General features: G+C 37.9%; 1 protein-coding gene across 15 annotated transcripts in view; it reads left to right on the plus strand.

Moving 5' to 3' along the window:
• Positions 1 to 27,217, plus strand: part of dst.L (dystonin L homeolog) — a 296,950-nt gene that overhangs the window by 120,405 nt on the left and 149,328 nt on the right. For all 15 annotated transcript variants that reach the window (XM_018263477.2, XM_018263472.2, XM_018263474.2 and 12 more), the window contains 6 exons: positions 9,265 to 9,431; positions 20,754 to 20,866; positions 20,948 to 21,054; positions 25,574 to 25,693; positions 26,643 to 26,738; positions 26,821 to 26,948. In XM_018263477.2, coding sequence (XP_018118966.1) covers positions 9,265 to 9,431; positions 20,754 to 20,866; positions 20,948 to 21,054; positions 25,574 to 25,693; positions 26,643 to 26,738; positions 26,821 to 26,948 — 731 coding nt within the window. The remainder of the gene's footprint in view (positions 1 to 9,264; positions 9,432 to 20,753; positions 20,867 to 20,947; positions 21,055 to 25,573; positions 25,694 to 26,642; positions 26,739 to 26,820; positions 26,949 to 27,217) is intronic.

The raw sequence follows: 27,217 nt of genomic DNA on the forward strand, positions 1-27,217 counted from the left end.
GGCAGGTGAAAAACATAGGTGCCCCCCTCTCCTGTCCCTTACCTGTCCTATAACTTAAGCATCATCTATCCTGAGGTGCAGCTATGCCCCAGCTGCAAGCGCTTCTTGTGTCTGGGGCATAAGGTAAGGTGCATTTTTGCAAACAAATGAGGCACGTAATGTGTCAAGCCATGATTTTACCACAAATAAATCACTGAAAACAATATTGCTTCAAAATAATTGTTATTTTTGCCACTGCTGAATTTCAGTATTTGGCTTTATAACTTGAATTTTTAAAATAACTTTGTCAAGTTCAGGAACTTTTTCAGCATGTTTTAATGTGCCGAGCACACTGAAATTCACTCACAGCTTGCTCTAACATTACACTAACACTGCACCTGTCTTCATGAAAATATTCACTTCTGCATGGCCTCCAGGCCGCACTGCAGGGCTTTTACTTGTTACTTCTTGATCAGTTATTTTAGCACTGGTGGAACACTAAGATGAGTATTGCGATTAGATTTGTGGTCAAGAATTTTAAGGCTGTCTTCCAGCCAAGTATTACATTCCTTTCTTGCAGCAATCTTTTGGCCATGTACTCAGACGTTAAGAAATAAGCAAGGAATTCATTTTATGAAAGTAGCTTAGTGTTATTGTATCACAGTAGTTATATTAATTAGCATAAACACTGGTGTGTTTTACCAAAGGCTTGGTTCCGTTGCTGTGCTCTCCAAAATGGTGCTATTAATGCTTCCTAAATCCCTGCCACCTCTGTTTCTATATACTTTACATATGTGCATGTGTCTGACTTTCTGTGTATCATTATGTTTGTTTATTTGAGAGAACTGCTGCCAAAAAGAATGTCAACTGCGTTTTGTATGAAAAATGCAGTTGAAATTTAAAGGGGCCCTCCTCTAAAAAACGTTTTTTTTTTGCACAATAAATGTAAATGTAATTCTAAGAAACTTTCCAGCATACATGGATTTAATTACTGATTTTAAAGATATGGTAAAATGCACAGTTAAATTCATTTTTAAAGGAACAGTAACACCAAAAAATGAAATATAATGTACTGTTGCCCTGCACTGGTACTTCAGAGCTTATCTGTTGTCTGCTGTGTATTCTGTGCCCTTTCTCCTTTTTCAGCTTTGAATGGCTGCCCCAGTACATTATATTGTCATTCCTTTAATATACATTTTGGTGTTACTGTTCCTTTAAAAGGAAAGAGACTAGTAACCTGTTGTTATCTGGTTGTTCCTGTTCTTGCGGCAAGGTTTTAAGGTATTGGGACAATTTCATGACCAGTGGCTGTTCTCTTAATGTTTCCATGTCATACCATACTGATCCCCCACTCATAAATGCTGGTAAAACAAAAACTACACTACATTTTTAACATGGACTGGTTAGAAGCAACTACCAGAAATGAACAAAAAACAGCAAACCTTTTTAACATGTGGACAACATACAAAATCTCTACCAGAACAATCAGACATCATGGTATGATATGGAAACATAGAACACCCATTGGTCATGGAATAATATCTGAGAGTTTACATTCTTTGCTCTCCTGGCTCACATTCTTGAAACAATGTTGTAAGCCAGGCGATTAAAAGGCCCTGAGGAGAATGGACTCCTCTTATACTGTTTTAACATTCTCACCAAAAAGAACAGGGGCTTGTGGCTAAATTCCGTGGAGTTGGGGGGCGGGGGGATGAAAGAGACATTTGTGATCAGTACATAAGCATTATGGGGTGGGTGTTTGGAGGTGTGGTGCTTAGGGTGGCACAGGATAGATAGAGGTGCTAACACAGGGGAAGTGCTTGACTGCTTCTGGGAAGTGACATCATCACATGTGCGCATGCACTTTTCTGAAGCTGCTGAACAATGTGCACAAAGCTCCAGTTGATGTCACTGAGAAACTGGAAGATAAGGGGAATGATGTAAAGTGATGGTAGGTTAGGGGTGGTGGTCCAAATAGTTAAACTCCTGCCAAAATGGGAGGATTTGACATGTCTGGATAGAAATACTGGACTGGCACTCATTGTAGAATTTGCTATAAAGTGTAGCAAGTATTGTTATTTGTTAGGCATTGTAGCTGAAATGTTGGAATGTTGCAAACAACATTTGCATTATTAAAGGAAGTTCAGTTGTAAACAGATGTGCTATTATGCTTATTTCCTTGGTGACTTTTTATTTGGCCTTGAAGGCAGGTCTCCCATTGTTTTAGTTGAAGAGGGAATCATTATCAGAACATTGTTCTTAGCATAACACCACATGGCTTACTGGCACAATGAGTCAAGATCATATTCTGGCACAGGTACTCACACAGACATGCACAGACAGACACAGACTGAGCGTACTGGCAAAGATATTTCTCAGCATATACTGTCATTATTGGTACAGTGGATCAGTACCATCAGCCAGTACAGATAGACACAGTGGATCCAGCAAATGCTTTCACACTGTCTAGACAGCAGTATATTTTGGCACAGTGAGCTTAGAGGAGAATGTCTGCCTTTAACAGCCCAGTATGTTGCCTGCTGTTGGGTACATATACAGTAGGGCTGTGATCAAGTGGTGACTGGGAAAGAAAGGCATTCTGCTTGGTGCAGTGCCTGGGATGTTGGCTAAATCTGATATAGTCATACAAATCACTGCTGTAAAATTTGGCAGTGTGAAAAAGGAACACTGGAACATGGAAACAATTGAGGACAATCATAAGAAAGCCAAGACAGATGGGAGCTCTGCTTATAGGGAAAAATATGGTATTTCTGTATTAAAGGGAATACTTACATTGCCAATACATTTTGAGGGCATATCTTTCCATCTCTCATTTGTTTTACACATATTGCATAACATGAAAGTCCTTCCTAGACTCCAGTGGCAATGGCATCCCTAGTGGTCATCAGTAGATGTTACTTTTTGTTTGCCACCTAGTAACAGGCTGACAGATTCTGGAAGTTGCAGTTGAACAACAGCTGAAAGTCTATAGTTTGGACAGCCCTACTTTATAAACATGAGCCCACAACACATAGACAGCCCTGTAGCTCATAATTAGGACATTTGTGATTAATAATGAGCTCATGGTTGCATAGCATCTGGGTAAATTCGTTTTTAGCACCTTGCTTTTAAACACACTCCATCATTCTTTAATAGACTCTTAGATTACCACATACAAGCAGCAGCCTTCATAAAGCGCCAGCAGCAGTGAGTTTCTGTTTACTCCCCTCGGGATAAAGAAAATACTTGAAACCGTCAGGCACTGTAATTTACCCTATGATAGATGCTGTTTTACACATTTCATTAGTGAGTGCCTAAGAAATACCCTTCACAATCCTTTAAACAAAATGTCATTGTTTTCTTTCTTAGTGAACCATGTACTTTCTGTGTTGCTCATAGCCAGGTCTATGAGCAATGCCTCCCAATCCATACCTGGAAATCTGTGTGCTGCTCCCAGCCACACCCTGGGACAGGTATAAGTCAAGGTAAATCCACAGGGTGCAGTGAATAAGTCTGTATCCCTGTTATAATCTAAGGGTGAACCTTGACCAAATGTAGCATAATAAATGCATGCTAAACACTGCAGGGACACGCTATTGTTTGCATAGGCTAATAAAGCCAAAGATTAATTCAAAATGGTATATTTGTAGGTGCCTTTGGTATTATGTAGAAGACTGAGAAGACATGTTCAAAGTAATGTATACACAATATGCATTCTGCATTCAGTGCATTTCATTCATTTACTGCCTGGCTTTTAAATGGCAGAGCTTTAAATAGGATATCGCCATCTGTTGCTCTCTGTTGACGATAATGATAACAGACTAGAAGATAAACTGTAAGGTTATTGTGATAAAGACTAGATTTGGATTATGTCTGTACCTTGCCTTGTTGTGGAAACTTTCAGTCTGTAGTCTGTTACCCTGTGCACACGCTGTGATATATTGACTAGACCGTACAAATCTGCGTTTCTCTTTTTAAGCCATTTTCCATTTGCACTCCTGATTTTAAACGAGGTTTTGTGCACAGCACTGGTTTCAAAAATATGTGCCAACTTGCAAGTGCCAAAACACCATACATAAAGCCAGTGGCATAACTATAGAGGAAGCAGACCCCGCGGTTGCAGGTGGCTCCAAACACTGGGTCTGCTTCCTCTATAGCGAAAATAATACCCCCCCAGCTGATCTCTTACCTGTGTCGGAAAAAGGGGGATGCAGACAAGCTGGGAGACTCCGGCTTGGGGCGAGGCATAGACTGATGTGGGGCAGGGAGTGGGCAGACAAGGGGCAGGTAGTGGGTGGACGGTTGGTGATCACAGCAGGGGGGGCCCAGCGCACTCTAGTTATGCCACTGCATAAAGCGCTCACATATATATTTCTTTTATGCCCATCTGAAGTGACGGATTCTGGGATTTGAGTGCCTCTGCTTTCCAGAGAATTACCACTTACCTTGGAAAGCAGAGGGACTTCAAATCCCAGAATCCATTTCTTCAACATGGAGCAAGGTGAAGGGAGGGTTTGAATGACCCTGACAGTCAAAGGAGGGAGGGGTGGGGAAATAGTCCCTGCAAGTCGAAGGCAGACTGTCATAGTTTGCTTTCAATCTGAGGAATCTAAGGGGAGAATATATATGTTTATATTTATGTCAAGTAGTGGGATATTTTGTATTTTTTCCCTTTTAAGATCAAAAGATTGTTGGGGGAGTTTGTTGCCCCATAGATTGTATCCTGTAAATATTAGAGGGTTAATTTTTTGACTTGACAGTATATGTAAATTGTATTTTAATGAAATGTGTACATAAGTAGGCATTTTTACATTAGCTGGGGTTTTATGACAGAACTAGAAATATAAGCAATTTTAAGCTGTTTAAACATAAATAATATGCTTCTTTATAAGGGAAGATCTTGTTACAAAATTTGTTTCACTTTATATGGTATTTTCCGATTGCATTGGTTAAGTGATACAGGTTTATAGCTCCAAAGGTTAATCTGATTTCACTGTGCTTAGGGAGAGCTGAATGAAATGAGGTAAAAATGAGCCTGACAGTTTTCAGTCACATGCCGGCTCTGTGTCCTGACTTTGAAAGCTAATCAGCCTTGCTTCATACTTAAGCACAGAGGCAATGATGTGTTTGCCTAAGAGGATTGGTGTCCAGAAATAAGTCAACAACTAATCAGACACAGGCCTTTACTGGGCACGGTTCCACTGACTGTATTACGTGTGCATTTCTCACGTTCCAAAATGGCTGCTTCCTGCACAGCCTGGGAGTGATCTCTGGAGGAAAGCAAGATGCTTGCTTAATGCTGGGGCTTTGCTGGAGATTTCTCTGAAGGATTTTGTTTTTTTCACTTTGAAAAGAGATGTAAGTTCTTTTTTATACACAAATGGGAAATGTCTGTGGATGTGTTCGAGCTCAGAAGGAGGAATATAAAGTTGATCCTGGCAAGGCTCCTTTGAGTCATGTAAAGAAGTCTCCAAGCAGGAGAGTTTTCACTAGGAAAAGATCAAACAGGAAGAAGGAGAAAGAAGGCAGCGAGGAAATATCATCACAAAATATTGCAGAAAAGAATTCTTTTGGAGATATTTCACTTTCTGGGGCCACTAGTGTTTCTGATGGTAAACCACAGTCTTCTAAAAATGGTTCGAGCAACCGAAGAGCCGACTGTGAATGTCTCGATCCCTTTCACTCGGATCTTTGTAATGCGGGAGACGCAGAAGCTAAAGCACAAAATGAAAACAGGCTTGGAACCGACAGCTTTCCCTGCTTAGCAAGAGATGGAAGACATTCTTTCCCAAACATTCCAAATACAGTAACATTCCTTCATTATACTGATATCTGCTATACTAGAAAAGCAGCAAGCCTAAGTTCTATAGAACACATTGTAGGTCAACGGAATGCCAAGGAACACAGTTCTGCTAAATATTTATTCAAAAGTGATGTAAAAAGTTTAGATAATGTTGTCAGTGAAGGAAATGTGCACTGTGTCAGAGCATATACTGTTGGGGAAAAGGAGAGGCCTTGTTTTATTTCGACTTCACTTCATAGTGACAGACATGGGATATTTTACAGCACTCTTCCCCAAAGGATTAAGGTAATGTTCAAAAGAGCTTTATGTCTCATTTTCAGGCATGCACAATCATGTTGTATATGGCTTATGTTTTATTGCACTATTGAGGCTCTTAAGTGATATGCAATGGTATATATTTAACATTGGAAACAAATCACATGAATGTTCTTGTAAATTAAAGTCTTCTAAATGCCAAAAGTTTTATGGTTAAATAGATGAATATTTAGCTTTATAGTTGTTAAGTACAAGTGGGACTCGATAGTTAAAACCTATTTTACAGTTTAGTTCAATTGGGTTTAACTGTTGCTTTCAATCCTGTGACCTTTGTATATGTAAAAACCCTCAGACCATTTTATTATATTTTGCACTGTTGTTTATGGCCGCTATTTATAGTGTACTGTGCAGAGGTACAGTGAACTGTGTTGCACATAACATTGCCTTCTGGAGGTCAGAAGGATCAGGAGCACATTTGTCTGCTCAGAGTTTGGCATTGGCGGTCCCATGGGACTTGAATCAAGTGTACTTTTCATGGGTGTTTTGTGACAATCTCAATCACATGGGCTATGTTTTTCTGCAGAAAAAGTTGTACCTACTTTATAGTGCAAAATGGGGATGGGGTTAATAATGACAGGACCCTCATTCTCTCTTTATTGATCTCTATTTCCCTACTGTTGTAAAGTGCTGCAAAATATGTTTGTGCTTTTTAAATATCTAATAAAATAATCCACAGTTTAAACCAAGCTCTTTGGAAAATCTGTAACTTTATTCTGAGCATAAAAATATTTTTGTCTCATATGGCATCTTGACACTGTAGTAATTTATAGCAACAATTAGACTATTTGCTTTCATTCTAACTGTACAATGCCAATGAAAGCTGTGGGTTTGTGAACGTGGCCAAATTTCTGAAATGTTCCTTTAGAACCCATTCATTACTGTTCTATAATGGTTAGTGCTCCTTCTTTCCCATAGAATTCTAGTCACCATAGAATTAGAATCACTTTTTAATCCAACTATGCTGTTTATAATGGTAGCAAAATACTGTATGCTATGACTGCTGCTCTGGCAACACACTTATCTTACTGTCTACGTGACTACTAATTGCACACACAAAGCAACACCCATAGCAGTGCTTTGAAGTACTGCTCAGCACCCTGACACCCAAATCCTCTACCTATTAGTCCTACTAATTTTTATAGACACATAGGATGAATTTTCGCCAGCGAATGATTCGCCACACTTTGAGCCACTTCGCCAGGTGAAAATTAGTTGACATTACTCTAATTCACTAAAATGCGAAGTTGCATCCTGGGCGCTGAACGCTGGTGACTTTTCACTAGCGTTACTTCAGCAGTGCGAGCATTTCAAAGCGAAATCACGCTAGCTATCACTTCTGCCTGGCGAAACTTCGTTAGTCCTATTACCCTTACATCAATTTGAATAGGACGGGTACACATAAAGATGTATGGACGTCTTTATTAGAGATGTTGGTGCAAATGCTTGAAGTGGCCACTTTTTATTATATATGTCCAAGGAACCTGAATGAAGACAAAATGTTTTACACAAAAGTTTTAATAGCGGCAATCCCGCTTAAAAAAAGGACAAGTCGCCAGCGTTTTATACAACTTTAATGCATTTCCGGCATACAGGATATGATTTAACTGACATAAGATCGAGGAAGATCTAGCTTCATTTTAGCAGTTTGCCTAGTCTGAGGTGACCAAGTCAACTCTGATGATTGTGGTAATGTTCAGTAAAATTCACACTTTACTGAATTTGCGAAGTAACGACCGTTCACCAGAGCGAAGAGTCGCCTGGTGACAGAGTGTGAGCTAGCGATTTTGTCCTCTACTCCTGTTAGTAGTCCCTGCGGATGGGATTTCTAGCGAAATGTTGCTAGCGTAAGCCACTTGGCCCTTTAGTGAATCTGCCCCATAGACACCAGTGCCCGTAGCTTACTGTATCACAGACATGCTGTCCTAGAAGCAGCATGAGAAGATTTTGTACCTGTACTTCTCTTGCTGCACACCCATGTTGCTCCCTGTCACCATTTCTAATGGTACTGTTCTAACAGTGAGCCCATGCTAGATCTGACAACATTGATGACAAGTACTGACTATAGATGACATAGAATATTATAAGGGATGCACCGAATCCAGCCAGGATTCAGCCTTTTTCAGCAGGATTCGGATTTGGCCAAATCCTTCTGCCTGGCTGAACCTAATCCTAATTTCATATGCGGGGAGGGAAAGCGTGTGACTTTTTGTCACAAAACAAGGAACTAAAAATGTTTTCCCCCTTCCCACCCCATCATTTGGTTATGCAAATTAGGATTTGTTTCGGTATTCGGCCACATCTTTCGCGAAGGGTTCGGTGCATTCCTAAATATTATAAATAACATTTATAAGATTATTAATAGTGATTTTAGATTAATAGTGACCACTATTGTTATTATGTTTCTCTAAACTCTAACCCCATACATTACAATATGGGGTGCAATAACCTCAATATAATGTACAAAATTGTGAATGATATAATCATGACCATATAATAAAACGTATAATAATGAACAAAAAGAACATGTATGATAGCTAAATATTGGTTGCTATTCTTGGCATATATATATCATTGTGTAGTCAATCATAAAATCATGAAAAATAGAAACCTGTAGTTAAAAACCAACTCCATTATTTATTAGCCAAAGATGTACCAATTATCAACCTGTTTCTGAAAAATCAAGCCCTAAGTACATGGAAAAAAAGAATTTAGCATTACTTTACTACAGGAAAGAACAGAGTAGCTTGGCTTTCACAAACCCAGCTTTCGATCCATAATACCCAAGTTGTCTGTGAATTGATAATATAGATTGCAGTTCTGTATGGACAGCTAGTCAACGTTTAAGCACTGCAGGGATATGTGCTATGATCAGAAGGACTTGTATCAGACAGTAGCTGCAACAGGAGGAACTCTTTGGTGTGTCTCCCCATTGCCCATAGCCTGCTTCCCATAGTTTTCAGTGCAGCCTACATCTGACACCACTTTTGGGGCTACTATTAGCATACTCACCCCAATTTACTAAATCTAGTCACCTGCTGCGAACACATCTTACTAATTCAATATCTACAAGTCATACAAATAAAGCATGTTACAAATTTTGTTTGGAAATTTGGAAAACTTACAGACATGAATCTGATAATTATATTTGCTTCCTTTTTAACTTTCAGATATCTGACATCCATGTTACTGGAGAGTCAGAGGATATGTCTGCCAAAGAGAAACTACTTCTTTGGTCCCAACAGACAACAGAAGGATATGGAAGAATACGTTGTGAAAACTTTACCACCTGCTGGCGAGATGGAAGACTATTTAATGCCATCATTCATAAATACAGGTAAGCTCAGGCAAGAAATTCTTTTGAACCTCTTACCATTTACTGATTGGTACTAGAACTGGTGAAAAGTTTGTCAAATGCATTCTAATTGTCTCCTATCTCAAAATACCTAGTGCCCTTCAGAGAACTTTTACAGGGTCAATAAAAGGTGCTAAGTTTGCCCATGACAGGTAATTTAGCAGTAAACCATCTGACTCGTAAATGCTGATTGGTTAATAGACCAATGGGTTAATAGACGGTTCTGATTCTTGTCCAGTGTATAACCATAGGCCAGGAATCAGCTGATCTGCTGGCATCCTCTGACTTGTGTGTCTGAATGCAGAGGTCCTGTGTGGAGCATGTGAGCAAATGCTAGGGATCCCAGAAATTACCTAATTATCTAGTCAACCTATTAATTGCAAGTTTAATCTCATAAAAACAAATGGCCTATGCAGACTGGAAAACTCCATAATTTTCAGTATTGGCAATGGTGTCCTGTCACACCAGACAAAACTTTAAAACTGCAGGGTGATGGCACGTTAGGAGAGTAATCTTCTGATTAGTCGCCTATGGACGACTTACCTCCTAAAAATGCTCTCCCACTGGCATGTTGTTGAGGTGGGAGATCAAAGTGAAAAATACTTTTCCAAGAAGATGTCTTAGACCCTACTGCTATTTAAAACACTATTCTCCCCCCACCAGAAGACTCATCTTGCTACACGCAGTTTGGGCCTTGCAGATACTTGCATCCAAAAATAGTTTGATGACTCCCTGACACTTTGCAATTTAGTTTCTTATGCCTTATAGCTACATTAAAACTTGAGTAACTTTTCTGTCTTTTTGCAGTGCTTTTATAGATGGCTACGTGTGTAACAACTAATGCCACATGTAGTTTCAGCATTGCTTAATTTTAAGCAGGACACTGTCTGTATATTCTTTATTTGCTTGTGTCAGCTTCCTCCCGGTACTCTGGTTTCCTTCAACACAACAAAATGTAAAGGTTAAAATAGTGTGTGAGAATGTAATAGGGAACTCCACTGGGGCAGAGATTGAAGCAAACGATGTATTATCTCTGTAAAGTGCTGCAGAACTATGTGAATAAAGCATGCACATTATAGTTATAGCAGTTTTGTAATATTCTGCTGCTTTTTTTCTCCGTTGTTTTAGTGCAAGGGCAGATGGAGTGTTGGCTCCGCTAGTCCGAGCTTGTATTTTTTTCTGCAGGTGGAGAGAAGCAAATCCTCTCTCTTCCACATCTCTGTGTATCTGCACTGAAAAGTACAGTTTTCACCTGAGTGTAGGTTCGCAGAGAGGACATCAGCCAGAAAATGCCTGCTTTAGCATTATTTAGGCCCCTTGTTGTTTACTAATCCTTTTATGAAATTCTGAATGGGGGTGAGACTTAGTTGCTTTAGAAACATTAATTAACAGCATTGTGAAAGTGACCAAAGTAAATGCACATAGATACCATAAAACTGTATAAGCTATTCCCCTGTAACAGTTTAGCAAGAAATATTTAGTGGGCCTTTAATATCAAGATGAGTAAAATAACATACTTAGTAACAAGCTCAATGACAGCAATTTTACGTATATCTTAAAAGTTAGTCCATGAATCACCAGCTTTATTTATCAGACTGAATATTATCTATAGGTATAGCCAGTGTGCTCCAGTCCCACCTCAATATAAATCTTTAGAAAGGCCTGGTGCACAGCATTCCCTACTCGCCTGCCTTCTCCCCGCAACCCCCCCCCACCTGCCCATTCAGATGCCTCCCTGCATTTGCACTCCCGCAGTTTCGTCCCCACTGTTCCACATGCCCCCCCCCATGACTGCGGGATCTTCTTCCTCTGTAGTTACACCACTGATTTTATCTCTGTTTATTTGCAGTACACTCAACTACATGTACCTAGGGCATTGCTCTGAGTAATTCCAGTGGCTGCCTTATACTGCATGTAGTAGCATTGTCAGCCAAATTCTAGAATTAGAAATTGCTTTCTAATATTCTAAATTGCTGTTTAATGGTTTGGATCTTGGATTTCTACAACTGAGTTATAAATATTTAGAAACCTAATAACAGTATAAGCCATTTGCTTAAAATTGTGTAATTTATCATGTAATCTGCCTCACGGCAATGTGCTATTGCGACTTTTTTGTGTGCTATCAAACATATACAAAAAAAGGATAACGTTTATTTGATTTTGGATGTCATTTATAATATAATACCTGAAATAAGTTCTGGAAGCTCCTGACACAGCACACGCTTAGCTGGCTACCTTCATACCTTGCAATGTTTCAACTTGTTCATTGGCTCAGGTCTGTGCATGACTTACATTCCTTCTGGCTTGAAGAAGGGAAACTGAAATATGAAGAAAAAATGTAGAGGACCTAAAGGGAGCTTAAGATTCTTTTCCCTTAGCCTCTTTCTCTACCGAGAAAATGATTTATGTTTTTTCTCTACTGTATGTGTCTATTAAAAATGTGTAAAACACACTTTTTTTCTGTTAAAGATATATGTTTTAACTTTTTTTAAAAAAGTGTTACAAGGATAATTTTAAAGACACGTGGCCCCTGAATCTTAACCCAAAGGACACTTGGTCCCCTCTCCCTTTCCTTTCCATACCCCTTCCCTTTTTATGTTCCCCAATAGATGGCAACACAAAACAAATAACATTGGAATTCTTGCTTTATTATATAAAAATTCATACATTTGAGTCTGTATACTGTCTAAAGCATTTGATACAGTGCCACACAAAAGGTTACTGGTTAAATTAAGGAATGTTGGCCACTAAAGCAAATTAAGTTCTGTCTGGCATAAAAAAGGGCATTAACTCAAGGGATGAAAACATTATAGACAAATAGCAGGGTACCTTTTTACCCATAAAGAGGATCACCGCACCAGAGGCCACCCCTTCAGACTAGAAGAAAAGAACTTTAATTTGAAGCAGTGTAGGTGTTTGTTACAGTGAGGACAGTGAGGTTGTGGAATACACTGATGGGTGATGTTGTGAGGGCTGATTTTAAAGGCATATTTATCAAAGTGTGAAAGTTCACCATTTGATAAATACACCTTTAAAAGTCCCATAGAAACCAATGGAGAGAGGCGGTATTTCACTCTGCGAACTGTGGAGATCTCTTACTCTTTGATAAATAAACACCATGGTATCAAAGGCTATTGTGATATATAGGTATGAGTTTCTTGAACAAGTGGAGATGAATAAAATGCTTCTTTAGATTATCTCTGACGAAGTGCCATGAGGAACGAAACGCATCAGTAGTAAGGACATTATGCAATGCTAATTGTTGTTAAATAAAGAATCATTTTATTCATCTCCACTTGTCCAAGAAACTCGTATTTATGATGTTGTGAAGAAGTTCCGTTGCCGGGGAACAGGAGTTGGACATGTGACAGTCTAGAACCAATCGGGGAATTGCTGCACTGGTGAGAGAGTTGTATTTGATATATAGGTATATATCATTTATGTGAAGGTATGGAGGGGTGTGTATGGATGCTGGGTCTTCATTTGGAGGGGTTGAACTTGATGGACTTTGTCTTTTTTCAACCCGTTGTAACTATGTAACTACATGCTTGAGGAAGGGTGGGTGTTCCCCCCGAAACGTTGATGTTTGGTGGCTGAATAAAAATGGATATTCCCTGACTGCATTAATCAGCGTGTGTGCGGATCTGTTTCTTATACACATTGGTTGCTAAGGGACCCGGCCGGGTCAACGGAAGGAACGCACCACCAATTGCAGGATTCGTGAACTACAGGTGTGCGGTAGGAGAATTACATTGTAGCTTGTGGTACCGCCAGTGATTGTTGTTTTTCCTTCTTCTTTAAAATACAAAGTATTACTAAGACGTAGTTGTTCTATCCATGAATGTATTACCTTTCAAATTGAGAAAATGTATTGATATAATTTTTGTTTAGCTAGATGTTCCTGGACACTAATATTGATGGTTTTCATCCTTCAGATAAATTCTAAGCATATTTTCATCTTCTTACCAAATTTGGTACTTATTCTCTTGTTGCTGTGATTCTTTTACTTTGCTACAAGCTCATATCTGAATGAAAGCATTTACTTTCTATTTAGAGGATGTAATATCACAGTGATGTCCTACAGTTATAAAGAAACAATTCATTGCTATTGCATGTACCAATACTGTCAAAAGTCACCGGGCTCTATTAGCGATATATTATTTTTTACAAGACGTACTGTATGGTCAAAATGATTTTTCAATGTTCTATAAAATTACACTAAAACATGTAGTCATGTTAGTGATTCTTCACAGTTACCCATAATAGCTGAAGATTTTTGTTCACTTAAGTGAACTGGAGCTCCTTTTCGGGTTTCCTTTCATAGGATAAATATACCCCATAATCACTAATCAAAGTGTGTCTCAAGTGGGCACATTTGCATGAGAATTTGTCAAAACATTGCTTTTCTCTTTTGCTTTAACATATCAAAAAGTTATACTAATTGTGGGTTATACATTGGCAGCTGAGTTATATTAGTTACTTTGTACTTTGGAAATCTCCTAATTTCGTGTAAAAAGAAGAGTTGCTGTACTGATTGAGGGAAACAATGAATCTTCAAGATGGGCCTAGGGCAAGGGCGCTTGGTTTAAAGGACAAGACAAGTCAGAATAAGTATTTGGCAACCCCCCCTCCCCTGTTCCCTGTCACTAACTTTTTTTGAGAGCAGAGGTTTTTAGTCACAATTTATGGTCATAAAGTGGCTAAGCCATCGTACCATATGCTACATAATTATCACTGCTCTTTTCCAGCCTAATCCTGCCCCTCTGTGGGAGGAGTGATCTCCGCGACCAACAACAATGGGACAATACCACCTTTATAAAGTTTGAGGGTGCTTCAGCCAAATGGAAGTTTGTCAGGTTACACTTTTCACATGATAATTTAAGGTGTCGGTCATTTCCCACAGAAGATGGCATTTGGTGCTTCTCAGCCGACACAAATATACCAGGGGTGGTTCACCTTTAAGTTAACTTTTAATATTTTATAGAATGGCCAATTCTTAGCATATTTTCAATTAGTTTTCATATTTAATATTTTTATAGTTTTGGAATTATTTGCCTTCTCCTTCTGACTCTTTCCAGCTTTCAAATAGGGGTCACGGATGCCAGCAGCCAAGAGCTTCTGGCCTTCGTGAGTGATGAGCCGGAATGTTGTTTGCCTCGCCAAGTGAAAATCAGCTTGAAGCTTGCCCAGCATTAACAGACACTGAGAGCCATCAATTCCACTGTAATAGGTTTAAGCTGTCTTCACCTTTGAATAGTAGTAGGAGAGAGGTCTGTATTTAGTGAAGCCCTTGTACGATAGGGTGTTTGATGCCCTAGCAGTGGCCATAATAGACGTGTGCAATAATGTCCTTGGGAGGGCCTTCTTCAGGCCTTTTACCCAGGGCCCTATGTAATCTGTCCAGTTCCATTTTATTGAGTGGTATCTTAGGAACCAGTTGATAGAAGAGAGCAGGAGTGCAAATACATAATGTCATCTGGGAAACCTATTCTGATATTACTGCGGTATGAACGATTTTCTGCATCTTCCACTTTATCCTGTAACGACGTGAGCTGTGCAGTTAACGTAGATACAATATATGGTTGTGGTGAGAGGTGCCTATTAGATCGTCCACTTTGGTCTCTAATAAATCTGTGCCCTGACCTTACTCTCTTATCTCCGAGGAAAGCTGGGAAGTTATCTTTTGTGCAGTATCACTGAGTTCTCTTTGGAGTAACTCTTTAAATTTGCCGATTAACACAGCGCCTCCCAAGTTTTGGGGAGATGTTGATATTTTGTAATGGAGTACCTGATTGAGGCATGTCCTGAGAATTCTCAGATGGGAAGACCAGGCTGGCATTAGCAGACAACGAGGGTCACAATGCAGGGGATCCTGCAGCACTCGGATGATGGGTCAGAAGTCTTGGCATTTGCAAAGTAATCTTTAACCCAGCATTGAGGGCATTTCTTTTTAGCTTTACCACATTTTGTCATCCTTCCCAGTTATATAGTTGGCTGCTATTAAAGCTGATTGGGCAGTTAATGTAAGCTTTATAGCCCAGCCAGTCCAGAGCCAACGGAGAACACATCTTCTCAAGTTGGCATTATGCCAAGCATCCCTTTCAATCTTTTTTCTAAAGAGTATTGAGAAATGATGCAGTCAAGATCTCTTTAAATACTGTTAATTTACATAACTTATTTACTTACATTGTTCCAATGATAACATTCACTTTGTTTTTATAATACAGTCCTTTTTACTTTTATGGTTTTGGTGGATCGAAATCCATAGGAGAAATATATTTGAGACTATTTCTGGACAACTGTATATCATGTTTCACATAGTATTACTTTCCCAAGTTGCCAAGCTGCAAATTCAACATGTGTAAACCAATGCTAAACTGCCCTTGTCTTGGGCTTCATTTACACATCAGATTTTCTTGCATTGATTTTCAGACCACTGTTCATGAAATCATAAATAACTTGGAAAAACATGGCCAGAGTGCTCCCTTCATATCTGTGAGTGTGATATATATGCAGGGTGGCTTCATCAGTTACCATACTATGTTCAGCAGAAATATGTTGGAAGGAGCAGAAGCATGCATACAAAGGGTCGGATAGGCTCTTTGTGGCATTTTTATGGAACAAATATATATATACTGTATATACTCTAAGAAAGCTGGAGCAGAAGATTTGGCAATGTTGTGGAGGAGCGTACAGAAAATGCAGAATTAGACTGGGGTGCTTGACAACTTTGTCACTGGGAGGATGCTATGTGCAATTGTTCAGTGATATTTGATAACACTTTAGGTCTTAGTGACTGCTCAGAGGCCACATTTTCTTGAGGATAGATGAGTTAATCAGCTGTTCTGTAATTGAGACTAAGCCAATTGCTGAAGCTGAAGCACTGAACCTAGTGAGGTTGCATAGAATAATTGGCCCAGGGTAGTTAGATGTTCTACTTCCCATATTGTAACACTCCAGAACTGTTCAGGAGCATTCCCAGCCTGATTAGCTAACTGTGGTCGATTGTTTATAAAATAATGTTCCTGGCATTGAACTTTCTGTTGCTTTGGAACATCTGTTGTGTTACCAGAAAACTATATGCGTGTATTAAGTTAACAGTATTATAGATATATGCACTGGCAATGAAAAGCACTCCAGCCCTTTTACAAATGTATTAGTGTCAATTTCTGCCCTGGGATATGTTTTGGGAGTGGAAGCAAAGTTGTAGTTTTTTTTTGTGTTCCTCCAGGGTTTGATTGAGTATAATCCACCCTCCCAGAGCTGATGTCTGTTTGTTTTGAAATACAGAGCTGTAGTCTCCTGTTTCCAAATATTTTATTATGTTTTTCATTAATAAAAAGTACCAACACATTTATGATGGATCAACTTAATTTTTCTTTCCTTCATTTACATCATAATGTTCCATTTAGCTAAGGATCACCTTGCCTGTGTAGGTTGGTTTGCTGCTTTAAATCCTTTAGTAAATACTTTGCTTTACGTGTCAAGGAGCTTAGCTGCAAACTGTGAATGTTAAATATGCCTCATAAGCACCTGTGCCTTTGAACTTCAGTACTGTTTGTTTCTCTACCCCTCATAGTTAGACTCTATTGGGGAAATACAATACAAGGGTCAACGATTTCCCACCTCTTGTAAACCATAGCAACCAATCAGATGTATGTTTTGAAACAACTGATCAATTGCTACCTACTCATTAGTTGCTATGGTTTGCTTTACAAGTAGCAAGTCGACCATTTATGCTATTCTCCCTTTCATGCCATATAGTAAAATGTACATGATTTATCTAGTTATTATTTGAACAAAATTATTTTTTACCTATTAACTAGTTCAGTAAAGTATGAGAAGGAACACATATCAAGAACTAAATGTGCTAAATGTTGCATGTTATGGGATTCAGATTTGTTGCTGGAGAGAACATGCTTCTTTTTAACGCTGTAAGCCTCATTTGTGAAACAGCATTGAGCTCTGAAAGCATGCCCAAATCTGTCATTGTGGAGAATATTACAAAATGATATTCATCTAGCCTAAAGCAAACCATGCTTTTTGTTATTAGATTTTCCATTACTTATACACCATACATGGTTAGAGACTGTAATAGCTCACTTTATATGGTACAGAAAGTCTCATAATTATCTACTCAACAGGATGAAACTGCTTAACATTTATTTTATTAATTTTTTTTTGAAAAGTCCATCTCTAAAACTCCTGTGTGTTTACATTCAGTAAACAAGCTGACGACAAGTTATAACTTACAACGCATAATGCTTGTTTATTATTGTTCATCTATTTTCAAAGCAAAAAAAAATTGGATCCGCTCCTGGTGATTAACTGAGTGCACAGTGTACCTCCAAAAATATACTGTCCCTGAATATTTTTGTAATACACTTTTGGGAATTTTCCCTCATCTGAACCACTACATGTTATATATCATCCCTCAAACCAACAGTGTTGTTTATGAAAATGATGAACTATAAACATCCCCAAATTGTTCTTATAGCCTTTAAAGAGAGATAGCTGCCCCTTTTTTTGCATAAAAGAACCATTTTTTTGTTGTAAAATCAAAAGGCATATGAAATAGTTGCTCTCTTCAGCCCCAAACTGGTCATTAAAGGGAAACTGTGGCGGGGAAAAGGCATCAGTTAATAGTTCTGCTCCAGCAGAATTCTGCGCCGTAATCCATTTTTTAAAATTTAATTTTGAATATGGGCATGGGGCTAGACACAATGTCCAGGCATGTGCTTTGATAAATTTCAGTCACTGCTGTACTGCAAGTTGGAGTGATATCACCCCTCCCTTAGCCCCCCAAGTAGCCTATCAATAGCCTAGCAACAGAACAATGGCCAGCTAACCAGATAGTAGCTCCTTGACACCTCTGCTGAAGGATTCCATTGCCTATAAACTATACTTCCCCCAATAATTAAAAAAAAACTCAAATTCAAATCGAATTTGAAAAGAGTTTTTCAAACTCGATTAGAGTTTTTTCAGCGCAAAAGACTTGAATGTCAGGAAGGTTGCAAACAACTCCAAAGTGATCCCAGGATGTCTTCCATAGCCTAAAACAGCAATTCAGCAGGTTTAAGGTGGCAAATAGTTGAATTTGAGTTCTTACAGGGCCAGTGTATGATAAATTTCAAAAATCTAATTCTATTTTTTTTTTAAAAAAAAACTCGAATTCCCTAGTCAAATTTGAAAGTTTTGGCCATAAATACACTCAAAAATATAAATTTTTAATTCTAATTAAAATTTTCACTTCGACCCTTGATAAATTAGCCCATTAGTGTTGGGAACAGATTGCAAGAATCAAGAATGACATGCAGGAATTGTGCCAGGAAGAACAGTTTGAAATGAATGGGTCTTTACGTTGATGTGTTGCTGGGGGTCAAGCTTGATTTTGGTCCATATTAACATACCGACAATTGATATATATATTTTGGGAATAATTGATACACCTCAATATAGATCTTAATAAAGTAAAAAAGATCAAATATATAGTTAACATGCTTTGATGTGTACAATGAAATTCTGGTATGCCAGAGATGAGCTATTTCTGGGTGTGGAACCCTAACAAAGAAAGTGTGTGTATAATGAGTAAATAGCTGAAACAATTGTTCTTTTTGCTTGCCTTAAGGTACATTGTACCCAGTGGCAGGGGGCCAAATACATTAATAATGCTGGCAGACAATTAATTTTTTTATTGAGCTCTTTGGGTGGAGTGCGAATATATGATTTACACTCAGTAAATAAAATATATATGCCTTGCAGCTTGGGCCTGAACCTCTTTATTACTCCTTAAATTAAGTCATATGTAGGTGGTGTAAATTATTTCTAACTGTCTTTTATTATCTTAGGAGTTATAAACCAGCATTTTGATAAACAAAAATTCAGAATTAGTATCCTGAATTAGTTTCCAGCATAGGCAGCAGTTGGATGTTATTTTGAACATCACACTAGCAAATGTTGTGCCCGTTGGGCAATAATTTGTTTTGCTTGTTTGACAATTTTAATACAGTATATAAAGTCATGCCAGTATGCATACATGATTGCACAATGGGCACTGCTGTTGCTAGTAATGTTTTAAAAATGTTACAGAATCGGGCCATGGACAATCCCGCACTGGGCCGCAGAACCCAGTGCGCAAAAATGAGGTGCGCCGAATTCGACGCATGAATGAATTTAAACGACGGAAACCTCTAACTGAATTAAATTCAAATTCGATTCGAGTTTTTTTCTCCAAAAAAACTTGAATGTCAGGAAGGCTGCAACCATCTTCAAATTGATCCCTTGACTTAAACAGTAATTTGGCAGGTTTTAGGTAGCGAATAGTCAAATTTGAATTTTTAAAGAACCAGAGTATGATAAATCTGGAAAATCTAATTTTTTTTAAAAAACTCGAATCGAGTTTGGATAGTTCCCCAGTCGAATTTGACAGTTTGGACCATAAAAAAAATAATAAAAAATTCGAATTTGAATTTTCAGTTCGACCCTTAAAGGGAGTTGTTCACCTTCAAACAACTAATTGTTTTCAGATAGATCACCAGAAATAACCACTTTTTCCAATTAATTATTCCATGTAATAAGAGGAGAGCACTCCAAAATAGCAAAGACTACTACACGACATGTTTCAGGTCTTACATACCCTTTTTCAAGTGTGACTTTTTTCAATTACTTTCTATTTTTTGTGTCACAGTTTTTCTAATATTGAAGTGTAAAGTGTCATTTTCACCTTCTAAAGCAGCTCTGGGGGGGGGGGGGGGGGGTCACCAACCCTGTAAACTGTTCTAAATTGATGCATTTAGTTGATACATTACTTATCTTTGTCCCTGCTGAGCAGAATCTCTGGGTTTCATTACAGGCAGCTGTTAGAATTGATACAATAGTTGCTAATATTCCAGAATTCCAGAGATGCTGCTGAGAAATGTATCAACTCAATGTTGCAAAATTGTAACATTTCAGAATCTGCACCTGAATTACTGAGCTGCCAGACTTTAACATCAGAGACACGAACATTCAACTTTAAACTTAGATTTTGGACAGTAAAAAATAAATAATGGAAAGTAATTGAAAAAAGTCGTTATTTTTGGGAAACAGTCTGAAAACAACTGAACTGAAAAAAAGTGTTTGGAAGGTGAACAACCCCTTTAGTATATCTGCCCCTAAGTGTACAAGATTAAGAAAGCAATTCTGGCTCATTGGCTACTAATATCTGGGTTATATCACTTATGCAATTGCCTCCTTAGTTTGGCTCTTATGAATGAACAGCAAATACAAGAATTTAATGTACATATATTGTGTTTTCTTTTATAGGCCGGACCTGATTGACATGGATACCGTTGCTGTTCAAAGCAACATTACAAATTTAGAAAATGCTTTTTATGTAGCTGAAAAACTGGGTGTTACTAGACTTCTTGATCCTGAAGGTAAATGAACAAGAATTTAGAGTAAGTAACTGCAACAATCTTTATAGTATAAAGACTTAATGTATCTTTGTTTTGCATTAGATGTTGATGTCTCATCCCCTGATGAAAAGTCTGTAATTACATATGTGGCATCAATGTATGATGTATTTCCCAAAACACCAGATGGAGGGGAGGGAATCAGTGCAAATGTAAGTAACACAAATAGCACTTTAGCATTTGGATTCAACCCATAGATCAAATCCCAGCAATCCTTGTCAACCATTGTTGTAACACCTGCTAGCAATTGTGCTTTTTTTGTTGGTTATTTAAGTTTTTTTTATTTCACTCTGTTTAATTCAAAGATATAGTGAATAAAGTACCCCCTCTTGTAAAATATAAGGATATTATAAGTTACCGAGGAGTTCCATGACCATATAAAAACACGAGGCCGAAGGCCGAGTGTTTTTATACAGGTCATGGAACTCCAAGGTAACTTCTAATATCCTCATATTTTGCAACTGGGGGTACTTTATTTATTATAATACACAAATTTCAGTGAGTCATGTGACAGAAATTACATCACAACTCACCGTTTATAACTGATGACATCAGAACTCACCGTTTATAAGGATATAATTTACAGGTTATTCATGGCTTTTGTGTATTATATAATAATATTTCCAGTTGAATTCCCTGTTAACTGCAAAACACTTTTGTTGCAAATTCTATAGTGCGTGTTTTGGGCTATTTAGTAATAAAACATTTGATTTTTCTTATGGTGAATGCCACTTTATTCTATAAATATAATTGGTGCATGTTTGTACAGACCACATTCATTTATCAGTTTGCAAAATAGAAAAACATTTTGTGCAAGAAAAGTTTTTTCACATGTGGGGCAAATTGTTGTCAATATTAGTTTTTTTTCAAATATAAAAGGTTGCAAATAGGAGGAGCTTGTATTGGGTTGTTGAATGTTTCCTGCTGGGGATGTTTCCAGGTTGAAATTCATCAGTATAGCTTGTGCTGCTTTTGCTGGTTTTATGTTATACTCCTGGAACTGTATGCCAATGTATGTTTAATGCTTAAATAATTTACAGAAACTGAGATCTCTATGAGTGCTTTAGTAAATTCTAACCCTTTATTAGGAGTGTGAATTCAGAAAAAAGTTAATGAGTGTTTACAATCTGTCCTGTGTGTTTGGTATCACAATGCATCGAAATACTGCCCGTCTGCACTTGCCCATAGAGATTGAATAGCAGTTTAAGCAGCGCTAGTAAAGAATTCACTGCAGCAAAGCAGTAAGCACTGGTTATTTCCTGACAAAAGACTTTTACGTGGTAGCATAAGTAACTACCAACACCATAAATGTGGATGAATATGATATAAAGAGTATTTTCTTCTACAGTGCATGAACCCATCACTATTTAATCACATTATATACAGTTTTATGCAAAAATGTGGGCATTCCTGACCAAATTACATATGTCATTTATTTTGTAAGTGCACAGTAGGGAACAGCTGCTGCAGGGATGTGTGTTAAAAATCTAAGGGGCAGATGTATGAAGGGTCGAATATCGAGGGTTAATTAACCCTCGATATTCGACTAGGAACTAAAATCGTTCGACTTCGAATATCGAAGTCGAATGATTTAGCGCAAATCCTGCGATCGAACGATCGAAGGATTATTCCTTCGATCGAACGATTAAATCCTTCGAATCGAACGATTCAAAGGATTTTAATCCAACGATCGAAGGAATATCCTTCGATCAAAAAATCTCAGGCAAGCCTATGGGGACCTTCCCCATAGGCTAACATTGACTTCGGTAGCTTTTAGCTGCCGAAGTAGGGGGTCGAAGTTTTTCTTAAAGAGACAGTACTTCGACTATCGAATAGTCGAACGATTTTTAGTTCGAATCGTTCGATTCGAAGTCGAAGTAGTAGTCGAAGGTCGAAGTAGCCCATTCGATGGTCGAAGTAGCCCAAAAAACACTAAAGTTTTTTTTAATTCGAATCCTTCACTCGAGCTTCATGAATCGGCCCCTAAGTGTTTGCAAATTTGAATTAACATTTGTATTTTGTTTTACAAACTGTAAAATACATGAACAAAGGAATTCAAATAGTGGCACCGGCAACCATTTGGTCCCTGACCCTAATTACTTCATAATGCATTAAAAGTCATTAGTTGTTATTGTCTGTTAACAATTGAACTTAGAGTCTTTGATGCCCCAAACTTTGGGCTGTCACTTAACAACCACGGGCTCGTCTAATGCTGGCCATACACAGACCAATAAAAGCTGCCAACAGACCGAGTCGGCAGTTATTGGTCACCTCAGGCTAATTGGATCACCCAATGAGGGCATACAAGGGAGCGATCCACTCATTTGTCGAAATCGCCAAACGAGTGGATCTCTATGTGTATGGTTCCCTTAAGTGTGAGTATCTAAAAATTAAGCTAACTGATGCCTACAATGCCGACATATGCTACAAAAAGTTTGCAAAATGCTTGCAACTATGTCAGGTATGGGAACCCAAACCCCAGAGGGAGTGACTGGATTCTGGTCTAGGCTTTTCTTCTGTCTATAACAAACACCTTTGGCTTCGGCTTAGCCCTCAGCTAGAATCCAGCAACTCCCAGAAGGGCAATCGAGGGAGCTAGATGTTAAAGCAGGGAAAGAGACAGAGACTGAATATGCGTAGTCAGGCAGGCCGGGTCAGTACCAGAAAAGCAACTACTTGAGACGTAAGACAAACTCTAGGTCAGGAAAAGGCCAGGTTCAGAACCAGAAAAGCAACCAGTTCAGACGTTAGACAAATGCTAGGTCAAGAACAGGCCAGGTTCAGAACTAGAAAAGCAACCACTTGAGACGTAAGACAACCTCTAGGTCAAGAACAGGCCAGGTTCAGAACCAGAAAAGCAACCAGAACAGGCCAGGGTCAGAACCAGAAAAGAAACCACTTGATATGTGAGACAAACTCTAGGTGAGGAACAAGCCGGGTCAGAACCAGAAAATAAAACTAGGAGCACGAATGGGAATCCGAAATCAGCACTGAGGAACAAGAGAGCTTGACCTACAAAGCCTTTCATGTATTTTATTGCTGGATGCAAAGAGCGATTATAAGCTGTGATCTTTACCAAATGGGGTGTTACTAAATACTGAGATACCGCCACAATTACTATTTTATTTGTTCCTTTGTTTTAAATAAAATGTAACTGTGCATTAAAAATGCTGTTTGATTCCTGCAGAAGGTGTTTCCTGCTTTTCACTTACAGCATTTACCAAATATGTTATGCATGTACCATTTCTGGTTGTAGTTATAAGATAGTGTTGAAATCTTTGCCACTTTAGGACACTTTTCTGGTGAAGAAATATTTCCATAGACTGCAATAAAATAGCAGTAGGGGCTCCAATTAAATACCTTAAAAAAACGCTACCAAAAATTAAAGTTTATGTGGAAATTACCTGAAATGGCTTGGCAGCAGTTTTCATTACATAAACTGCCTCTTCCTACCTGAAATTAAAACTCTTAGGGGTGGATTTATCAAAGTGTGAAATTAGAGATCACCACTCTCTATTCATTCCTATGGAAATGTATGAGGCATATTTATCAAATTGTGAACTCTAACTTTAACCCATTGGTAAATATGCTTCTAAATATGCTCTAATTTCCCTCTTTAATAAAATCTGCCCCATAGAATGAGACACGGTGTCACTGAAAAAAGGGAGTTATACTTAAAGGAATTGTTCAGTGTAAAAATAAAAACTATTACCGGTATGGGATCCGTAATTTGGAAACCCATTATCCAGAAAGCTCAGAATTACGGAATGGCCATCTCCCATAGACTTCATTATAATGAAATAATCCAAATTTTAAAAATTATTTCCTTTTTCTCTTTAATAATAAAACAGTACCTTGTGCTTTATCCAAACTAAGATATAACTATATACTAAGATATAAACTAAGATATAATTAATCCTTATTGGTGGCAAAACCAGCTTTTGGGGTTTATTTAATGTTTACATAATTTTCTAGTATACTTAAGGTGTGAAGATCCAAATTACAGAAAGATCCGTTATCCGGAAACCCCCAGGTCCCATGCATTCTGGATAATAGGTCCCATACCTGTATATAGATAGGCTGTGAAAAATAAAATATATTAAGTTAGACAAAAATTTAATGTATAATGGCTGGAATGACTGGATGTCTAACATAACAGAACACACCACTACTTCCTGCTTTGCAGCTCTCTTGGTTTCCACTGATTGGTTACCAGGCAGTAACCAATCAGTGACTTAAGGGGGGGCAGGAGGCACATGGGTCATAACTGTTTGCTTTTGAATCTGAGCTGCATGCTGAGGATCAATTCCAAACTCACTGAACAGTTATGTCCCATGTGGACCCCGTTCAAATTGCTGACTAACTCAGAGTTAGAGAACTGAAAAGCAGGAAGTAATGTTCTGGCTATTATGTTAGACATCCGCTCACTCTGGCTATATACTAATATACTTGACTATATACTTGACACTCTGGCTATATACTAGACTAGACTATATACTTTTTTATTTTATTTCGCACAGCCTATTTATTTACCTAGTTTTTATTTTTATACTGATCTGTTCCTTTAAGTTAAATATCCTTGTTATTTTGTATTTTGGTTACAGTATTTTGATTAAATCATGCCTGTAAATAAATATTACCAAATGAATTAAAAGTTATGTGGTTCTGTAGGATGTTGAAGTGAAGTGGATAGAATACCAGAATATGGTGAATTACCTCATCCAGTGGATCAGGCACCATGTTGTGTTAATGTCTGAAAGGACGTTCCCGAATACAGTTGTAGAACTTAAGGTATGTTTCTCTGGTCAAATATCAATCAACACTTTATTGTATGTTTTTAATGTTAATGACATTTATGGTCCAGAATACTGCAGAAAGTTCTAGGATATGGAAAATCCTAAACTGAATCATACATTCAGTACATCTTTATAATTTTAAAATTATTTAGCTCAGGTTTATAGAGATTTTAAATATTTGAGTAATATAGTAAGTCTGTAGTAGAGGCAGTAATGTACACAAAGGAATTGGATTGAATTTGGTCCTTGCATAAGATCATTTTATATATAAGATATGGTGAGATAAAGGGGTTGCTCCCCTTTGAGTTAACTTTTAATATGATGTAGTGAGTTATATTCTGAGACAATTTGCTATTTTACTTTTTTATTACTTCTGTTATTTCACATATTGTTCAGCAATTCCCTAGTTTGGAGTTTCAGCAGCTGCTAAACCAAATTACCTTAGCAACGAGGGAGTTGTTTGAATGAGAAACTGGTTATGAAAAGTAGAGGAATAAAATTAATAAAATAAATACATTTTTAGTCTCTCACAGAGCAGTAGTTTTTTGGCAGCTGGGATCGGTGACCACAATTTAAATGCTGGAAAGAGTTGGAAGAAGCTATAAAAATAATGAAGACCAATTAAATAGATTCTTAGAATTCTATAACAAAGTAAAAGTTAACTTAGAGGTGAACCACCCCTATATATTTAGGTTGTTTAAACTGTTATATATGAGCTTTGATATTGATAAAATTAGGGATGCACCAAATCCACTATTTTGGATTTGGCCGAACCACCGAATCCTTCACGAAAGATTCTAGCAAAACCAAATCCGAATCCTAATTTGCAAATGCAAATTAGGATTCAGATTCGGTTCAGCCATGCAGAAGGATTCGGCCGAATCCTGCTGAAAAAGGCTGAATCGGTGCATCCCTAGATATAACATCTTTTCATGTGTTTGTAGGCACTTTATCAACAATATTTACAGTTCAAAGAAAAAGAAATTCCACCTCGGGAGACTGAAAAGTCTAAAATCAAGCACCTTTACACTTTTCTTGAGGCAAGTATCTCATTGCTTTAATAAAGTAAGTATCCATGCAGTGCAAGAACACTTTGCAGATAACCTTCTTATTTTATTCCAGCCATGGATTCAGTTTGGGCGAATCAAGCTGGACCAGGGATATCATCCGAATGATATAGAAAAAGAGTGGGGAAAACTAATTATTGCCATGTTTGAAAGAGAAAAGGCAATAAGGCCTGAAATCGAAAGGTATGAAAATTCAGAAATCTGTAGCACCCTATAAATCCTTAGATATTTGGACATTGACACTGGCTATATATTTCTTATGAAGAAAAAGAAGGCTCTGTCAGTTGCAATGTGATTTATTTTAAAAGGCAGGTTAACAGGGAAAATGTTATTGTAGGGCAAAGCAAATGGGCCTTTTGATAAAACACTAATTACATATTACAGGTATGGCACCTGTTTTCCAAAATGATTGGGACCTGGGGTTTTCCAGATAAGGGGTAATTTTATAATTT

This window comes from Xenopus laevis, chromosome 5L, assembly GCF_017654675.1.
Source record: "Xenopus laevis strain J_2021 chromosome 5L, Xenopus_laevis_v10.1, whole genome shotgun sequence".
Classification (NCBI taxonomy): Eukaryota; Metazoa; Chordata; class Amphibia; order Anura; family Pipidae; genus Xenopus; species Xenopus laevis.